This window comes from Tilletiaria anomala, assembly GCF_000711695.1.
Source record: "Tilletiaria anomala UBC 951 chromosome Unknown K437scaffold_98, whole genome shotgun sequence".
Lineage (NCBI taxonomy): Eukaryota > Fungi > Basidiomycota > Exobasidiomycetes > Georgefischeriales > Tilletiariaceae > Tilletiaria > Tilletiaria anomala.
Window position 1 is genome coordinate 1 of NW_013546924.1, and position 17,915 is coordinate 17,915.

The 17,915-nt window shown below is 55.8% G+C and overlaps 6 protein-coding genes across 6 annotated transcripts; 4 read left to right on the forward strand and 2 right to left on the reverse strand.

The window, feature by feature from the left end:
• The first annotated feature begins 2,702 nt into the window (after positions 1-2,702).
• Positions 2,703-3,702, forward strand: K437DRAFT_258843 (uncharacterized protein). Its single transcript, XM_013385737.1, has one exon. It carries the CDS (start codon positions 2,980-2,982, stop codon positions 3,547-3,549), a length of 570 nt encoding a protein of 189 aa, XP_013241191.1. The 5' UTR covers positions 2,703-2,979; the 3' UTR covers positions 3,550-3,702.
• Positions 3,703-5,059: 1,357 nt separating this feature from the next.
• On the reverse strand, positions 5,060-7,141 carry K437DRAFT_194008 (uncharacterized protein). Its single transcript, XM_013385738.1, has 5 exons — positions 7,070-7,141; positions 6,090-6,993; positions 5,732-6,011; positions 5,367-5,654; positions 5,060-5,209 (listed from the first exon to the last, which is right to left on the reverse strand). Exons 2-5 carry the CDS (start codon positions 6,897-6,899, stop codon positions 5,154-5,156), a joined length of 1,434 nt encoding a protein of 477 aa, XP_013241192.1. The 5' UTR covers positions 6,900-6,993; positions 7,070-7,141; the 3' UTR covers positions 5,060-5,153.
• Positions 7,142-8,161: 1,020 nt separating this feature from the next.
• Positions 8,162-9,561, forward strand: K437DRAFT_239176 (PTPLA-domain-containing protein). Its single transcript, XM_013385739.1, has 3 exons — positions 8,162-8,930; positions 9,004-9,161; positions 9,249-9,561. The coding sequence occupies exons 1-3, from the start codon at positions 8,323-8,325 to the stop codon at positions 9,353-9,355; spliced, it is 873 nt and encodes a 290-aa protein (XP_013241193.1). The 5' UTR covers positions 8,162-8,322; the 3' UTR covers positions 9,356-9,561.
• K437DRAFT_275863 (uncharacterized protein) lies at positions 9,402-10,392 on the reverse strand. The gene is made up of 3 exons (XM_013385740.1): positions 10,098-10,392; positions 9,720-10,010; positions 9,402-9,644 (listed from the first exon to the last, which is right to left on the reverse strand). The coding sequence occupies exons 1-3, from the start codon at positions 10,257-10,259 to the stop codon at positions 9,567-9,569; spliced, it is 531 nt and encodes a 176-aa protein (XP_013241194.1). The 5' UTR covers positions 10,260-10,392; the 3' UTR covers positions 9,402-9,566.
• Positions 10,393-10,714: 322 nt separating this feature from the next.
• On the forward strand, positions 10,715-14,407 carry K437DRAFT_275864 (DHS-like NAD/FAD-binding domain-containing protein). Its single transcript, XM_013385741.1, has 3 exons — positions 10,715-11,567; positions 11,644-11,783; positions 11,849-14,407. Exons 1-3 carry the CDS (start codon positions 10,865-10,867, stop codon positions 14,336-14,338), a joined length of 3,333 nt encoding a protein of 1,110 aa, XP_013241195.1. The 5' UTR covers positions 10,715-10,864; the 3' UTR covers positions 14,339-14,407.
• Positions 14,408-16,545: 2,138 nt separating this feature from the next.
• Positions 16,546-17,878, forward strand: K437DRAFT_258849 (electron transfer flavo protein, alpha subunit). Its single transcript, XM_013385742.1, has 2 exons — positions 16,546-16,909; positions 17,020-17,878. The coding sequence occupies exons 1-2, from the start codon at positions 16,650-16,652 to the stop codon at positions 17,813-17,815; spliced, it is 1,056 nt and encodes a 351-aa protein (XP_013241196.1). The 5' UTR covers positions 16,546-16,649; the 3' UTR covers positions 17,816-17,878.
• Positions 17,879-17,915: the final 37 nt, after the last annotated feature.

The window sequence follows — 17,915 nt, forward strand, 5'->3', positions numbered from 1 at the left end:
CTTGTCTGTTTTCTCCCTCTCTGAAAGCACACTTCCACCATCATGGCAAGGACGATGATTCCACAAGTGTACCCGTCTCTTGCGACATGCAATGCCAACCGTCAGGGTCCAGGTCAAGGACCACACTGAAACAACGGTCGCTTTTCCTTCCAGGCCACACGGTTGCTCTAGAATTGCACTTGCTCAATCACGGTGAAAGGAGGCGTCTGGTGCATCGGATTGCAATAATTCCCGTTTTATCATTGAATCCAATCTCTAAAGAGTCCAATGGCCCCGCCGAAAGTCAGGTGCAGTGGCATCAAAGCAACGTGCGTCCTTGCCCAAAAAAGTGTAGCTTCCACCGTCCAAACAGAGTCGGCGAAGGGCGCAAAAGTGACCATGGCGACAAGGGGAATGTAATCCAAGGGATCTCAATGTGATTGTGGTCAGAAAGCCTTTAGAGCCGTCGCTACTGTCGTGGCTTTCGAAAAATCGTGCCCCCAAATTGATCATGTTTTACCAAACCGCGCTCCATGGTCGTGCATGGTCATGAGCGCTCGTATGCCGATGGAGCATCCAGGATGATGATGCAAGAAACGGCCTCGTTCGACTCAGTTGGTTCAAGCTCTCACCATCTCAGCCCCAGACCTTGCGCCCATGTGATCGCCTCAGTTCATCTTGCAGGAACCAACCTGTGCCCACCGGCAAAAGCAGTCTTGCATCACATGCTGATGTTCATGCAGTCCGGTTGTCTTGAGAAGGGAATGAGAGAAGAAGCTGCGTTTTACTCGTGCTAAACCGCGCACCTACAAGCTACTTGCATTATACTATCGCATTTGCATGCAACTGGTTTCGTCCACGGTTTTCTTGAGAGCTTCAACTTGGTTCTACCGTGGTCCCAACCTGCCTCCGAAGCCTCAAGCCGCCCGCTGCGACTACAGGCTACATGATGTGTGCATGCGGTGTATGCGAGAATGGGAGATAGCACTGTAGTGGACGAAAAGCGATAAAAACCTTAACGGAGCGGAAGTTGGGCGAGGGAGATGATGGTGTCGACACCGCATCCGACGCGTCAAGCATGATGATTTCGCTTCGCTGTTACGGGTACTGTCTTCGGCATCTCCATGTACCGCCAGAACATTCGATTCTATGCACCGCCTCCGTCAAGAGTTATGGTGTTTTTTCATCCGTGGGCCGGATTTTCGTGAGGCTGTGGCTTTTTCCATCTCATCACACTCACTCTCGCGTCGCCAGCATTGGGATTGTGTTCGAGATGCCCGAAACCTTCCGCTCTGTTCGCCACACATTCGTCCTTCCCATGCTTCAACGCTGTGCAGGAGGAAAATTGTGGGTTTAGGAGCCGCAAAGGAAGCAGACATTGTGCAGCTTCTCCTTTGCATTGGCAAAATCTGCCTCGTCTTCGGCCTGGCGCCGTCTTGATGCTTTCTGCTCTACCTCTGTGCGGCCGCTGTTCACAATATCCCTACGCGCGACCGTATGCTTGGATCTGGTTGAACAATGATTGGACAGACTTGACAAGTGAGCATTATGGGGTATTCATCTGGTTAAAGATTCTCCAGAAATGGAAGCACCTGGCTTTGAGGCAGCTGCGACAGTTGAGCAATGAGTACTGCCTAGGGCTCGTTCGACGCCGTGTCAACTTCTGCAACGAGGTTTTTACGGACAGTAGGACCGTCCAGTTCTTCAAGAGAGGGAACTCGCCGCATTTGGTGAATCAATTACGGTCTCGAAATAGGCTTCGCCTGTCGATAGAACCGCAGCTGCATTTGTTGTAGGCACGGGTTAATCTGCAGTTACCCAACCTCAAAAATTCTTGTTGGAAGACAACAGAGATTCTGGGAAGCAGCATTGCATGTCGCAAGAGACGGGTACACTTGTGGAATCATCGTCCTTGCCATGATGGTGGAAGTGTGCTTTCAGAGAGGGAGAAAACAGACAAGGTGAGCCACAATAGTCCGTCCATGAGGAGAAAAGACATTAGATAGATGAGGCACAATTTCCTGTTTCAACTCAAGGATGCACCTGAATTCAAATGGACGCAACGGTAAACGTTGATTAGTAAAGCCCGCAGGCCCATGCCAGGGCGTCAGTGGGGATCCACGTCCCAAAGAAGCGTTAATGCCGAGCCTTAGAACCATGTTAAACGCTGGAGCTTGGTCGGCGTGCAGCTTGACGATCAATGAATAGGACGACTAGTCAATAATACTCGCATCGGTGCCAGATTGTCCGAGAAAGATATTTCCAAGCCGTCCAAATTGCATGCGTACAGGAAACGGGCTGTTGTAGAGTGCAATGGCTACATAGGCGATGTGCATTTAGTACAACAAAAAGGCTGGGAAGGTGGGAAGCGAAGAAGTTGCAAGTGAAGCCAAACGTACAGACGTTCCTGGGCAACGGTTAACAGCTCGGGCGGAACGGGGCTGAAGCCTGTTCCAAAGTGCCGTCAGATCAGAGAGAGAAGCACAAGGCAACAGGTGTGGAAAGCAATAGCCGTGGAACTTTGACAGATTGTGTGTGACCTGTTGTGACTGTCGTCATAGGCTGGGGCGGGTAGGAAGGAGCTGGGAAAGGTCAAAAGACTGATCGGCGGAGTTGACATTTGGAATTCTTTGACGGTGTGAGACGGCTGCGGGACTGTTGCGGAACTGCTGCGGGCTCGCCACCGGAGCCGCGCTCCAGCGCTCTCCCAGACAGGTCCCAATTTGTCAACGCGCTTTATAGGGTGGGATGTACCACGGCAGACGGCAGTGGGAGCCTGATTGTTCGCTGTTTGTGGAATGCCAGCGCCTTGAGGTCAGCGGTCAGTAAGTCGCACCAGGTCACGGCTACACAGATTGGGCTCTGAAAACGCGTATGAGACTGTCAGTGGTGCGTTGCAAAGGAGAGATGACGGAAGTGGCCCGCAGGCATCTGTAGTTGAATGTCTCAGAATCTCCTATCTGGGTGACCTCTAAGGCCCATGGACAGTGGACTCGGGTCATGAAGACAAGAGAAGTGTCTAGCCACTGGATATCTGACCAAAAGGACATTGATCAATGCGAAGTTACGCAACAGTCCTTAAGTCAAGCCACCGATTCGAGCCAAAATGCCCAATCAAGCATACTATCACCTTGCCGAACGTTCGCAAGTACAGGATTGGGCCGATGGGAATCATACTCCTCTCTCATCAGCACAGCTGTCATAAGTCACGGTCAGGGACACGAGTTGTGGGAGTCGCCCAGGAGGGCATTTTACCTTAAATCAATTCTTTTCTGTGGACTGGTTACTTCACTGGCTGGAGCCGTGGCCACGATCCGCGTGGGTGCCGGAAGGCGGGCGTCAGGCTACGTCTCGCGTCACCGCTGTGCATCAGGACTCGGGAAGGCAGACATCAACGCATTACGCTGGCGCAGCTTCAAACCAGGTTCAACACCTCTTTTGCTAAACCTCGCTACTCTCAACCATGGCGCATCATGCTTTTGGCAGGGATGGGCGATGGACGATGGAATACGAAAGCATGAAAGCTCGGATGGCTTGAGGTGGGTTGATATCATGATGAGCCCCCGTTGAGCCCATGAATGCACTCCGCGGGCAGGATGGTTACGATGGAAGCAGCGAGGTACAAGAACGCCAGCAAAGCTTACATACGTACATTTGTGAATGGAGTTCTGTGTACGTATGTACGGACCTAAGGCAAAAAGTGCAAGGCTTCACTGTTCAGGACTAGGGCGCTAGACTGCTGAAACGCTCCAGGCTCTCGCCTCGCGCATTCTCGCCCCATGGCCCGATGGCTCTGGCCTGTGTCATCTTGAGCTTGTCATCCGACTTTCTGGCAGCGCTCATAAATGCGCCAGTTTATTCCTTATCGGCGCATTTTACGATTCACGCTTGTCAGGCTTTCATTGGTTTAGCTCCTTACATTCAGGTCAAAATTGGCCATTCCTACTCGAATGTGTGTCGTCATAATATGCAAAGAGAAAGCCTCTACCTGCAGTTCTGACCTTGACGTTTTCAAGGCTTCACCGCCTCACCGTTGTTTCGAATTGGGTACCTTCGGTCGGACAGGTCTTGCAACTTGCCATGGTGGAAGCAAGCGATTTGCGGTCAGCATGGAGAATTGGAAACATTCTGCTGCACCTGCGCAAGGGCGCGGTCCATCATGCTGATTGCTGCCCAATGTCCACTGGCCATCCTCGCTTCCGTGTTCATCCTCCACACGTATCACATTCATTGTCGAGATATTTTACTTGGGAGGATGAGATCCTGCAATGGTTCGAGACAAGCACATTGCCTGTAGCAGGGTGCACTGGTCGGGCACCAACCTGCGCCAGCTCGCCGAGAGTGCCAGGTGCATCAAAACGTTCATATGGTGGTGACCGTGCCCTCAGTCCTGCCACCTGCCAACCCCCCGCCCGGCCCTAAACCCCCAACCGCAAGGCACTCCGATGGCCAGCCCACACACCACGTACATCCGGCGAGACCAGGCTACAGCGCATATACAGACAGCCGGTACTCTTGCTCGATGCCGCTGACGAACCCGAGCGACTGACGCGTGCGCGAAACAGCCATCTCGCGCACGGGCCGTGCCTCTCTTGGCAGCTTTTGCACCTCTGGTTGCAGCAGCAGCGTGGTCGTCTTGATCCCATCCCCATGAGCAGTTGCTGCCGTTACAATCGCTGCTGCGTGCAAAGAAAGTGCATCCGGCAGATGCGCGACGCGGCGCCAGTCCATGTCCTTGCGGGCGATTGTGCCGAGCATGTCGACCGACCGGCCCGAGAAGGACGTGTTCTCATCCGCTTCGCTATGCAGCAGCAGCAGCAGCAGATCTTCCTCCTCATCCATCACGAAGACTTCGCGCACACGCATCTTCTGCCCGTCCTGCGTCTGGGCGAGTACTTTGAACGTGGTGTATTCCAACTTGTCGTCCTTGCCACATAGCACCTTGTGCTTCTGATCAGTTGATGTGGAAAGCGGCACGCCGAGCATGGTGATGATATGTCCGTCTTGGTCTTCAGCACCAGAGTCGTCCGGTCGATGGATGAGGATGCGGTGCGTGTCAGAACCCGCGCGATTCGACCGCCATCCGTGCACCGAGGCCGAACCCTCGTCATAGGCGGACGGCAGAGCTGTGGCCTTGGATGCCAGAGCAGCTACTTGCGGTTGACCTTTGATTTTCAGCGTGGGTACCTCTGCTCGCCAACGTGTCGCAAGATGCGTATCGTCGACCGAGCTGCTGATCCGCCTCTCTAGCGTGTCAGCAACTTGCGCTGCAGCAGCAGATGCCAGCGCCCACGCCGTCCCTCTGAACGCGGGTGCGGGCGAACATTTGGGTTCGCCCAAAGCCCCCGAGAAGAGGTGCTGCGAAGGGGTAAAGCCTTCGCACTGACCTGACAAAGGAACGACGAGCGCAGGGTTGAACACTGAAGCGTCTGACAAACGCTGTTCTGTCCTGCGCAATATCTCCTCGAGTCCGGTCGGCTGTGCGGCTGGCGTGGCAACAACCTGCTTGGCCCTCAGCTCCTCAACCACGTTGCACGCGTTGCGCGTACCGAGCAGGGCATCGAGATGCGGATTGATGAACCCTCGTTGTACGTATTCAATCGCGGCGAGGGTGTCGTGGATGATGGGGTGGAACTGCCCATCGTCGCGCCGAGGATTCTCGTGCTTGTCTCGCTCTAGTGGGAGGCACAATGGTCCTTTCAGCTCCCATTCTCATGCCCTTCGCCACGTAGGAAAGAGTTGCAAGACTCACCCTGCTTCCACCACTTGTAAAACTCTCCAGCAGCCAGCAGATCCTTCTCCGCTTCGACTTCGATGACCAGGCTGGCACGCAATAACTCTTGAACGAGTGCCTCAGTTTCGGACGCCAATGGAAACGCCGCCCCGTCTCGCTCTGCTGGAAGCAGCCCGTGCGCGCGCAGCGACTCGAGGATGATGAGGATTCGCTCGCACGCAGGGCCGATGACGGTAGCGGCTGCGCGACGCAGAAAACGCAAGGATGTGTATGTAGTGTCTTCCATCATGTGCAGAGCCTGGAAGAAGTTGGCCGCAACGTATCAGGAACGGGAAACAGGCGCCGCGGCGTACGGTTCATGCGTACTTGCACTCACGCTTTCATTGATCATGCTCATGATCATTACCTCAATCCCGTCGCCGAGCCTGCCACCTGCGATAGCAGTGATGCACTCTAGCTGAAAGTCACAGCGATACTTTTCCCCAACTTCCTGTGCATGCTTGAGCCACTCGTCTGCAACCTGGCCAATGTACGTCATGCGGAAGACTTGCCGCATGAGGTGCAACGTGTCCAGAAGGTAGGAGAGTAGATGGTGTAGTGTAGTAGAGAGAGCGAGAAGATGGAGGTGTGCTGGGGTGGAGCCGAGCATTTGGCTACTCGAGCGCAGATGGAGCTTGGCTGTCAGCAGCACCATCTCTTCCTTTCCATCCGAGAAGGGGCCGGATGCGAGCACAGAAAGTGAACTAAAGTCGCGAGAAATCGCCGTCGACAAGCTACGATGTTTCGTTTGCTCGTTTGGAATGGTGACTTCGCCTAAACGGGCAGTGCCCTGTGCTAGCAAGTGCAGCCGACCCCTGCCGTCCGAACACAACAGTACGTCCGCTAGCAGAGCATCTGTGTCACCCTCGCTTCCCTCTCCGACCGTTGCGAAAGGCCCCTCTTGACCAGTTGCGGACTCGACAATGCCCCACTGGACCGCGTCAATCGGCAGGACTGGCAGTCTCGCCAGCGCCAGAACAGCAGCTGCTCTCGACTTGTCTTCTTCATATTGCCACTGCTTCGCTGCGATGCTAGGTAAGACGCCTTGTTCGGCTTTTACCGCGCCACCCCTACCCATGGCCATCTGTCGGAAACGCAGCTGGTGAGGAAGGAGCTTTGGACCGTTGGCTTTGCCAGACTCGTTCATGCCTAGGCCGTAAGACGTCAGCTCTGCGAGCGGCGGCAGTGGTGTGAGGCTGCGAAGGATAGTTATTGGGTTTATAGAGAACGCATTCTGTTCGCTATGATTCTATTGCGAAAGATGCGTCAGCTTTATTGATCACACCTTTGGAAGTGTTTCTCCCGACAAAAGCTCACCTCGTCGCCGGATAGATCGGCTTGTGAAGTGTTGTTGGCAACCCAACTCATCTCCGTGTGCTTTGGAAGCGGTGCGTTAGCCAAGTCCGCCCATTCTGAGAGCTTGATGCACTTGAGGAGTGCGCCAGTCTCGGTTGCTAGCAAGATGACGGCTGAGACGTAGAGTGCTTTACCTCCTGCGTCAGGGCTCTCACTCGTGCTGGCCGTCCGCTGCCATGTGCGCTTGAAGAGCAAGTTGATGGCCACTCTTCGTCCTGGCAGCGTAAGCAAAATGGGTGAGCGAAGCGATTGGACAGAAGCGAGAGGGGTTGACTGATCAGCTCACCATCTGGGCTCCAGGCGAGCCCGCGAATAGAGCAATCTTCATTTACATCGGCAGTTTGGAGACCATCGGTGGAAGCGAACATGTCGGGCCTGGGTAGATTGACCTCCCACACGATTGTGGTTTCCTCTCCTATGCGCCAAAGGGATGCCTTGATGGGCTGGCTTTTGATCAGACCTGTCCCCGCGGATCCTTGCCCTGTACCTCCTGCAGCCGCCTTCTGTTGCTGCTTGCGAGCCACCATCTCGCGGAGCCTTGCTGCAGCTGCGGACATGGGCGGCTGAGCCGCTCCCGTTGCCGCAGACGAGGCTGCAGAGCCTGCAAGAGGCGCCTCAGCCCTGAAGAGGAGGACGACGTCCATCTTGGGGTTCATGCATCCTGGCAGGAGGTGCGCTTCGGTTGGGACCTTGACAGAGCCAAGCAGCGTCAGCGGCGGCTCGATGGCGCTGCACGACCACGAGCCGCTGGCGAACGATGAGTCCATCGTGGCTGATGACTGCACTCTGGAAGGACTGCTGCGCTGCTTCGCACTGTAGCATCGAGATACAACCAGTAAGTGTATGCGCTACCTTGGGTCGACCGTAGCATTGCGATCGGCAACAGCGTTGATTAGCCTTGGAAGATCCCAAGTCGCGACAGTATCGTCCTTCAACCCGCTGGTAACCCCCCCATTCTCGCAAGTCATGACGCGCCTTGCGTATATATTTGTAATACTCATCTCGTGCGGGCGGGGCGGCTGAGCATCAGCGTGGCAGCCTGGCCCCGCGTGTGGCCGCAATCGAGAGTCGTGGCCTGTGCGGTACACGAGAGTTAACGAACCTCATTCGGCAACCTGCGAGTTGAATTCTTTCTCCACGTCTTCCTAGCGCTTTCATTCTTCCCGAGTTCCTACTCCAATAAGCTCTGCAGCGACAATAGCCAGCAAGTGCATATGGCCGTCAAGATGCCACCGAAAGGATCCTCCGCCTCGGGCGTCAAGTCCAAGCTCGCATCGGGCGAGACGAAGCCCAAGTCCCCTTCGGTCGCGATCCAGCTGTACCTGATCGCGTACAACCTGGTCTCATTCTTCCTCTGGACGGTCATTCTCGCCACGCTCGTCAAGCACCTGCTCCTCGGGCCGCAAAACTCGTCGTACATCCTGCACCGCATCTCCAGCTTTATGGAGGTGTTCCGCCCGCACCGCACGTACCTCATCCAAAAGTACTCGTCACTCCCAGCTCCGCTGCGGAGCCTACTCGTCAAGGCGAGCACGACCCACTCACACATGGGCGGCCTGGTTGCGTTTGTGCAGACGCTCGCTGTGCTTGAGGTCGCACATGCTGCGCTCGGATGGGTGCGCAGCCCCGTCCCGACGACCGCGATCCAGGTCGCGTCCAGGCTCTGGTCCGTGTGGGCAGTCACTGAGCGCTTCGACGCCGCGGCGACGACGCCTTTCTACGCGAGCATGATCTTCGCGTGGAGCTTTACAGAGGTTGTCCGATATGCGTTCTATGCGAATCAGCTTATGGACCACGTTCCGCGTCCGCTGCTCTGGGCCAGGTCAGTCGCCCGCTTTTTGCCCCTTTCACTCGTCCAGGCATCATGGCTGAAGCATCTTGCACTTGCATCGCAGGTACACCACCTTCTACCTTCTCTACCCTCTAGGTGCAGGGTCCGAGGCGGCTTGCATGTTTGCGACGCTGCCAAAATCTCTGCCCTGGAACGACAAGTTGGGCCAGTGGGGCTTCCGCGAATACATCTTTCTCTTCCTCTTCACAACCTGGTGGCCAGGTGAGGCAAGCGCCTCTGGCTGGGAGCTCAAGAAGCCTCTCGTACTGACGTAAATTATTTCCCCTCCCACCTGCCTTTCAAACGCAGGTCTCTACATTATGTACACACACATGATGAAGCAACGCCGAAGGGCGATTGGCAAAGGCTTCTGGGGCGATGGCAGCCCGATTGATGCAGTCAAGAAGTCCAAGTGAAACAGAGTGACAAGCGCTTCATGAGCTTATTCGACTGTTGAAGGTTGCGCGGAAGATGATGATTACAGGCATTCTGGGGCGTAAAGTTACGACTATGCTACAATTGTACCGAAAATGCAAGGCATATGAAGAAAGCAATGGCAAGTATAGGCCTGAGAACTGGACCAACCAACAACAGAATTTACATTATGCACGATGCTGCACATGGCTTCTATCCTTGCCGCTTGCCTTGTTTGTCTGAGTGTCCCAGGTCGTGACCAGGAGCAATCTTATCGCGAATGAGTTGTTTCTGCAACGAGGACAGGTGACAATAAGGGCTTAGCATGATCGATATTCACATATCGGAAAAGTGATCACAACGCACCAGTTCCTTCAGCTCTGGAAAGGCGCCTGCTGTCTTACGATCCCAGACCAGATCTGTCTGCATGCTTTGCTGCCGTTGCTGCGCCTGGTCGCTTTTCGGTTGGTGGAGCAACCACACCCTAAAGCGCCCAGCTGTCTCGTCGGCAGTGAGGGGGACGAGCATGATGCTTTTGATGCTCGCTCCTCCCGACACGTTAGAAGCCGGCTCCTTTGCTTTTGGTGGCGCAAACGTCAGAAACAGCTCCGTTTGGATCCATGTTGCCCGGTGCTGCCATCGACAGCGGTCGCAATACTGAACGAATCAAGCGCGACGGAGAGGGTGTTGCGTCTGGTCAGCGGCAGCGCACAAAGAAATATCAGGATAGCTCTCGCGACGCACTTCGATGACAATACTGGGTGTCGGAAATAAGCTGCCACCGGGCGTCACGGGGCATGTGAATGTACTTGGATCCGAAGCAACTTCTGCTGGCGCTTGGACCAGCGGCCCATCAGGGGCACATGTGTCGCAATTGGATGCCGTGGGCTGCTTTCCCTCGGGCATGTCACTGTTGATATTTGCTTCTGCACCGTCGAGCTGAATGTCAGCTCTCAAGCATATTCAATGCCTTGCGGGCTGCACCATGGAATTGCTATGCAAAGAAAGTTCTACTAATCACTGTGGTGTGCTGTGCTCGCTATCAGTGACGTAAGTCTCCTCGACATGGGTTGCGTTCACAAAGATTTTGATGGTGATCTTTCGAGCCGGAGGGTTGCGAGGCATCGGTGCAAGCCAGCCGAGCTGTTTTTGCAAGGCGACAGCTGGGTAGGGCACAGAGGTGAGAGGCAGCCGTGTTTTGATCACGCGCGATTTGTCTGCCAAGTACTTCTGCCTAGGCACTAGGCCTGTCTCGCTTGGTATATCAAGTCGCAAGGCGTCTCCGCCAGGCAGCGATCAAAAAGTAGAGTCTCGCTCGCCAGTATACGGTGCAGAGACGAGGCAGAGAGCGACAAGCACCAAATCTCTCGATGGATGATTGATTGATCCCGAATGTGCATCCATTCGTCCTCAATCAGCTCGCCATTTATCCTCCATCTCGCGCAACTGCAACCAGTCTGTCACGCTCCAAAGGGGTGCCACATGTCGTGTTGTCCCTGCCCACCGTTGAGATGGCGCCGATGATTGTGCTCCCAGTGCCTCGCCCAGAGCCCAGAGCGAAGTCACAGTCAACGTCGCCGACACGGTCAGCAGCAGTTGCTTCGACGCACATCACCGCGCAGAACGGTGCGAGCAGGCATCCGTCGACGGCTAGAAACGATGCCGAAGTGTCGAAGAGGACGCTGCTGCATCTTCGACGTGCGTCTGGGACAAATGTGCGCGTCGTCATGCGACAACATCGCGGATGCTCCCCCTCGCCCATCACGCTGGACAATATGACCGATGATGAGGCGGGTGCCGAGACCATCTCATCCACATCGACGAGTGGCTTGCCTCGCCTACGCGCCCGGTCGGGCCTGCGATTCAGATCTGCTTCCGCCACATCTGTTTCGGCCAGCTCGGACTCAACGCTGACGCCCCACGGCTCGGACGAGGTAGATGGCACGGGCAGCCCTTCATCTGATAGCATCTCTTCAAGGACCACACCTCCTAGCTACAGGCGCGGAAATGGAACGTCGAAGGAGAAGGCGGCCGAACACGTGGGTAGTGACGACACAAACGAAAACGAAGCGAGCGAGTCATCAGCACTCGAGAATATGTCGACTGGTGACGTTGCGGTACCTGCGTTCGGGAGGCCTTCTTCCGATGCAGAACGCGATCTGGGCAGGCTCTTTGAGGCCGTACAAGGCGCCCGGAGAATCACCGTGATATGTGGTGCGTGCCTAAGCATGTGAACCCCTTCAACGACTTCGACGCGCCATGCTGACCTTTCGCTCTTGGCTACTAACAGGCGCTGGAATATCTGTCTCGCCGCCCGCCAACATTCCAGACTTTCGCTCCAGCCAAGGGCTCTTCAGGAAGCTCAAGGAACAGCACCCAAATGCAGGTCTTTCTAGTGGCAAGGACCTCTTCGACGCTCGCCTGTTTCAGGTGTGTACTTTCCTTAATGTCACTGGGCTTCACGCTGACGACATGCGGCCTTGTTTCTTCTGCAGTCGGATGCCACGACCGATTTATTTCACGGCATGATCGCTGAGCTCAAGCGGATGGCTGACGTAGCGCAGCCTACGAGCTTCCACCATTTGCTCAAGATGCTCGACGAGCAAGGCCGGCTCCTACGCGTCTACACTCAGAATATCGACGGCCTCGAGATGCGCGCCGGCCTCTCTTTTGGCCTCGGTGAGAATGGTGATGGCGCCACCAAACCTGTTCGTGCAGCGAGCGCAAAGAGAAAGAGGACCACCAACACCAACAGCAAGGATGTTCGCAGCATTGAAAATATGGACCGCGCTGCTCCTACGCCCAGCAAACCAGCCCCACCAGTGGCAAAAGACAGCCTTGCCGGCAGACGCTCATGGGTCAGATCCCAGTCCGACTCTGCTCTGCTTTGGTCCAATTCGATATCAAACGCTTCCGCTGCCTCTACCGAGCAAGTCGTTGGCCCACCACCGATGTTTCCACGCTGCATTCCTCTCCACGGCTCGTTGCATACAATCACCTGCGGCATCTGCGCGTTTAAGTTGGACATCAGTCCGGACATGGGTCTGGATGGCCCCAACACCCCGCCACCGAACCTCGGCGCGACGGTCAGCAAGCCGAGCGATGCGCTTGAGCTGCTGCTCCAAGGACAGCCGATCCCGTGTCCGCGTTGCGAGGTGGCGGATGAAGTGCGCACGAGCAACGGCATGCGCTCGCGCGGCATTGGCCTCATGAAGGTCGATGTTGTCCTCTACGGCGGACAGAACAACTCGGCAGAGAGGGTGGGCGAATGCATCAGCAGAGACATCCTGGGCCTGCGAGATCCCAACGAGACGCCCGTCCCGGAGAGTTTCAGAGAGACGCAGGCGAGAGAGAGGAGGGAAAAGAACATGGCGCAGCAGAAAAAAGAGGAGGAGGTGAAGGTAAAAGCAGCCGCGGCATCTACAGCCAAGGCCGAAAGCCAGGTGGAGGTGATTGGGATTCTAGAAACAGCAAGCAGCGCCGACAGCGGCAGAGGCAGCACGCCTGAAAAGCCTTTCCACAAGCGCAAATTCACACCGTCCAAGTCCGAAGGGCAGAAGGTTTTTCGAACAGGTATGCTCCGCTTCGAGCAGCGCAGCAGCAATGCAGGGGGTGCAGGCGAGACGACCGCGAAAAGCGGAGTTGACGACGTGGTGGTGGAAGGCGAGGAGCATAGATATAGCGGGAGCATCATCCCTGATCCAGATGCGGTTGCAGATGGGCGTCGCGATCTGGACGATGTCTTTGCGCAGCATTTTCACGCCGACGATGATTCGCAGGACAACGATGTCGCGTTGATTACCAGAATCAAGGTGGACACGACTATCGACCAGTCGCCTCAGGTGATTGCCCCCAACACTGCTACGCAGGCGGTCACAGCCTGTGCAAGCGATGCCCCGCTTCTGCCGTCCAAGGCTACACTTGCGATTAGCAATGCTGACAGGCCACCACCCTCGCCGACCAAACCCGAGAAGAAGAGCAAGGTGAAGCTTAAGCCGCTCCCACCCGATCTGCTCATCGTCGCCGGCACGTCGCTTAAGGTACCGGGTACGAAGCGCATCGTACGCGAATTCGCAAAGGCCTGCCGTGCGCGCGACCGTCGCGTCTATCCCTCTGACGAAGATGATGGAGACGGCCCCGATGAGGGGCTTGGTCGTCGTTCCGCTAGGAGCTGCAGTCGCAAAGGCAAGTCGGGCAACAGCGAGGAAGAGGGAGAAGATTCTGAAGAGGAGGAAGACCCCAAGGCCCCAATCCGCACGGTGCTGATCAACTACGACTTCCCTATTCCCAACAAGGAGTGGGAGGGCGTTTTTGACCTCTGGCTGCAAGGCGACGTGCAAGCAGCTGCACGAGGTCTGGCACCTACCGCCGAAAGCAGCATTGATTCGGGCTTGACAATCACGGAGCAATTCCAGCTCTCTGAGCATTTCCGTGGGGAGTACGCACCTACAGAAGAGGACAGCTGGTTCCGGTACAAGGCGCAACTCGAAGAGATGCGCAAGGCCGATCGGCGTCAGAAGAGCCGAAAGTCGAACGGCAATACCGCGGAGAACACGATTAAGGACTCCGTTGCGAACCTGAGTAAGAGTCCGGGTAAGGGCAAGGCGGGCGCAAGTGCCAACGCGATTGAGATTGCGGCTGGAAAGGCGAAGGTAAGGGAGACCCCTTCGTCGAAGAAAGGTAGCAGATCTAGCACGGCCGCGCGTGTGCCGAAGAAGAGCGTCTCGCCTGCAAAGAAGAAGGTCAAGTCATCCGCCTCGCCTTCGCCAAAGGCGAAAGAAGCTGTCGTGGAGCTGTCACAGCAAAAACAGATGGCCAAGCACAGAGCGAAGGCGACGACCACCGCCAACTCCACCAAGGCAAAGTCAAAGTCGAAGGCCGAAGGCGAGAATGCAAAGATCACGAGCATGCTGCGTGCGGGAGTGGCAAGCTCGAAAAAGAAGACCTCGAGCATCGCTGGCAGGGAGGGCGTAAAGTCGTCATAAAGGCGAGCGTACGTGCAAGGCGACTACGCCGTTTATGTACATGGATTATAATACAGACAACATCTTGGGAGTATCCTTCAGGCCTCACGTGCCCCAGCGGTCTTGTCTCAACAGTTGAGGAGCTGTCCCTCTTGTGGAAGAACTGTGACAGTGTTGTCTTTTGCCCTGATTAACATTCCTTGCTGATGCTGCTCTTCTTTGGTGACCTAAGAGAGTTCTCCGGCTCCGGCAACGACTTCACGCCAGTCTGCATGAGATCGGTGAAACGCTCAAAGAAGGCTTGCGGCAAGGTGCCGCCGCTCGCCTCACGTGGTCTTTGGCAAAGTTGCGGCTGCCTCCTTTGCCGTCAGTGTTGCCGCCTATCGCATCTCCTCCGCCCGGAAGCTGCAGGTCGTTTCCACAGCGGTATCCGCTTCATTTTCTGCTCCTTCCAGCTCGTTCTTGCAGTTCTGATCCCGATCATGCAGAAATTTCAGGTCGAGGGGTGCGCAGTGCTTGAGATTTCCGATAATGCTCACTCCCTGGCCCTTTTCTAGTGCTGCCTTCGCACGACGGCAGGAGAAATACACCATCTGCACCTTCCGATATTTCAGGCTTTCCATTCCTTCGCTTCTTTTTGGTGGAGTACCCCTCGTTGCCCCACATTACGATTTGCAACTTCTTGACACCCTTGCCTATGTGCTGGTCCAGCACGTTGCGATGCCCGGGTGGACCTGGATGGCAGACTTGATGCGCAGCATTGCCACGCGCCCGTCCTTGGAAAAGTTGGGCGGTGCATGCGTTGCGCGCACCGTCTCCTCAAAGACGGAGTGGCGCGCTTCGAATAGGCGCAGAACCGCCATGGGCACAACGGACCGGGCTCCTCTCTCCACGTGCACGCCGTCGGTCTGCGATGGCATCTGCAGAGAGCATCTGCGGAACCAGGCGCTTGCTTATGAGCTTCGATTTGCAACAAGGGGCACAACGGCAATTGGAACCCACTAGTGGACCTTTGGGTCCGTGACTGGCCTCGATGAAATGATGATCGAGAACCATCGGTTTGATCTGCAGTGAGGGTTGTTCAATACATCTTCATTGGCACGGGTGATCCCTGGACCGTTCTTAGTTGCTTAGTACAGGACCGCGGTATTTCTGGTATTGTAGCTCTCTATCTTCGCACCCGACTGTGAACTGGGGCCCTTGTGCATGAGATATACTTTAATGGGCTCGGGAGGTGCATCGAGATGAAGGAGGGTTCAGGAGAGGATCTGACGTGCTGACAGGCCGTCGGCGTCCTTGTCAGGCACGATCGCAAGCAGGCGCAGGGCGTGCGTTTCTCGTGACTCTAGCGACTGCGCTGGTGCTTCCGTTTCAAATGCCAACATGGAAGCGTCTTTCCCCTTCAAGTATTCGATAGCTTCTCAAAGGAGTCGCTCTGCGCTCCGGAGAGGCAGAAGAGGCGCTGGCCTTTTGCGTTGACCGTCCGGGGAGGCGGGATGGTCTGTCTTCGTGAATGCAATGTAGTTAGCCTGCCGAGAAGCATCAACTAGTTTCTTGGCTTTGCCCTTGCTCTTGGGCTTAGATCTTTCCTGGTCTTGGCCTTTCCGTTTGTATTGCAGCTGCAACAGATTGCATCGCGCAAAGCCTTTATGCTTCTGATGATTTGCCCTCGATCCTCTGCCGTTTGGCGGGTCCTGGGCTCATCGTGGAGAAATTTGCGCTACCCGCACGAGCAGCGCATTTCGGAGTGAAACGTTTGCAAGTGCTCGGGCGATCAGCGCTGGCAGCGGGAATCGTTGTGCTATTCGGCCGGCGAGCACAAACACGCAGAGTATTCAGTGTCCATCAGCAGACCCAGACAGGCTTCGCTTCGTTGTCCAAGGATTCAAAGCGTTCCAAGAGACAGGGAAATATTCGTTTGCGTTGGGAGCAGGCTGCATGACCTTTGAAGTATTCACGAAAAAGCGTGCACAATCTGCACGAGGGTGTACCATGCTCTCTTGGATGTTCGAGTGAGATCGAGATAGAATAGCAAGGCATCCACTACATGACGTCTGTGAACAATCAAAATCAAGCGGAGCTCACGGCGGTATTTTCTTTCTTTTCGGGGAAAGAAGTATCGCAAAAAGGAAAGAAAGCAAACCCACCGGCTTTGGCCGGGCCACTGCCGTCAAGACTCCAATGAAGCTTATTGTGCGCCTTTTGGTTGTGATCAACACTCGTCGTATATGTTCATCGAGCAGCCCTATTTGCTTTGCATTGCAATGCTTAGCATCTTCTGTAGCCTGCCACTTCCTATGGAAAGTTATCCGAAGTGCACACTCCTCTAAATATGATCGCCACCCGCTCCGCAATCTCGCTCGGAAAGCTCGCGATCCGCAGCAGCGGCGCTGCCACTTTGGGCGCGCGTTCGTTCTCATCGTCCCGCTCGTCGCTCGCCTCGACACTGCTCTTTGTCGAACACAGGAAGGGAGAGATCAACCCCGCCACCCTATCTGCGCTCACTGCCGCGCAGAAGCTGGGTGGTGATGTGCACGCTGCCGTCGTAGGCTCCGAGTCGGAGGTCGAAGGCGTAGCAGACAAGGTGGCCAAGTGAGTCGTCTGCATCGGCCAAGATCTGATGCACTTCCGAAGACCTGGCCTCAGGGCCCGCTCTATAGGGGAACAGAAGCTTATCCGATTTGTTCAATTTGCTGCTACAGGGTAAACGGCATCTCCAAAGTATTCTACTCTGCCTCCAAGCCGTTCGAGGCGCACCTTCCGGAGTCACTGGCCCCGCTACTCAAGTCGCTGCTTGAGAAGGGCTCCTACTCACACCTCTTCGCCGGCCACACTGCTGTCGGGCGCGATACCATCCCGCGAGTTGCCGCACTGGTGGACAGTGCGCAGATCAGCGACATCATTGAAGTGCAAGGCGAGGACACGTTCGTGCGACCCATCTACGCCGGCAACGCACTCGCCACCGTCAAATCTTCCGACAAGGTCAAGATTATCACTGTACGTGGCACCGCCTTCGAAGCAGCCTCGACCGAGGGCGGCAGCGCAGAGAAGGAGAAGATCCCTGCGGGCTCGGCGGAGGCGCCCACCGAATTTGTCGAGGAGAAGCTCACCGTCTCTGCACGCCCCGACCTCGGCACCGCCTCGCGCGTCGTCTCGGGCGGCCGCGCGCTCAAGTCGACGGAGAACTTTGCAAAGTATATCGAGCCTCTCGCCGATGCGCTCAACGCTGCGGTCGGGGCATCACGCGCCGCTGTCGACGCCGGCTACGCGGACAACTCGCTACAGGTCGGTCAGACTGGCAAGATCATCGCGCCCGAGCTGTACGTCGCTGTCGGCATCAGCGGTGCGATTCAGCACTTGGCAGGCATGAAGGACAGTAAGACGATCGTCGCCATTAACAAGGACGCCGACGCGCCGATCTTCCAAGTAGCCGATCTTGGCCTCGTCGCCGACCTCTACGATGCTGTGCCAGAGCTCACCGAGAAGATCAAGAAATAACGTAGACAAATTGCTCGTCGATGTACTGTACTATACACTCGTAAGCGCACGCTTGAGTTTCAATTCGACCATGTCGGGGTATCGCTACAGTGATGTCTAA

Excerpts from the sequence above, each read along its gene's own strand:
- K437DRAFT_275864 (XM_013385741.1), top strand. The coding sequence starts at position 10,865 with ATGGCGCCGATGATTGTGCTCCCAGTGCCTCGCCCAGAGCCCAGAGCG. Across the intron at positions 11,568-11,643 it reads GAGAATCACCGTGATATGTG|GCGCTGGAATATCTGTCTCG; the intron begins GTGCGTGCCTAA and ends GGCTACTAACAG. Across the intron at positions 11,784-11,848 it reads TCGACGCTCGCCTGTTTCAG|TCGGATGCCACGACCGATTT; the intron begins GTGTGTACTTTC and ends TTTCTTCTGCAG.
- K437DRAFT_239176 (XM_013385739.1), top strand. The coding sequence starts at position 8,323 with ATGGCCGTCAAGATGCCACCGAAAGGATCCTCCGCCTCGGGCGTCAAG. Across the intron at positions 8,931-9,003 it reads CGTCCGCTGCTCTGGGCCAG|GTACACCACCTTCTACCTTC; the intron begins GTCAGTCGCCCG and ends CTTGCATCGCAG. Across the intron at positions 9,162-9,248 it reads CTTCACAACCTGGTGGCCAG|GTCTCTACATTATGTACACA; the intron begins GTGAGGCAAGCG and ends TTTCAAACGCAG.
- K437DRAFT_275863 (XM_013385740.1), bottom strand. The coding sequence starts at position 10,259 with ATGCCCGAGGGAAAGCAGCCCACGGCATCCAATTGCGACACATGTGCC. Across the intron at positions 10,011-10,097 it reads CACCCAGTATTGTCATCGAA|TATTGCGACCGCTGTCGATG; the intron begins GTGCGTCGCGAG and ends TGATTCGTTCAG. Across the intron at positions 9,645-9,719 it reads TTCCAGAGCTGAAGGAACTG|AAACAACTCATTCGCGATAA; the intron begins GTGCGTTGTGAT and ends TCCTCGTTGCAG.
- K437DRAFT_258843 (XM_013385737.1), top strand. The coding sequence starts at position 2,980 with ATGAAGACAAGAGAAGTGTCTAGCCACTGGATATCTGACCAAAAGGAC.
- K437DRAFT_194008 (XM_013385738.1), bottom strand. The coding sequence starts at position 6,899 with ATGAACGAGTCTGGCAAAGCCAACGGTCCAAAGCTCCTTCCTCACCAG. Across the intron at positions 6,012-6,089 it reads TGAGCATGATCAATGAAAGC|GCTCTGCACATGATGGAAGA; the intron begins GTGAGTGCAAGT and ends AACTTCTTCCAG. Across the intron at positions 5,655-5,731 it reads TTACAAGTGGTGGAAGCAGG|AGCGAGACAAGCACGAGAAT; the intron begins GTGAGTCTTGCA and ends GCCTCCCACTAG.
- K437DRAFT_258849 (XM_013385742.1), top strand. The coding sequence starts at position 16,650 with ATGATCGCCACCCGCTCCGCAATCTCGCTCGGAAAGCTCGCGATCCGC. Across the intron at positions 16,910-17,019 it reads GTAGCAGACAAGGTGGCCAA|GGTAAACGGCATCTCCAAAG; the intron begins GTGAGTCGTCTG and ends TTGCTGCTACAG.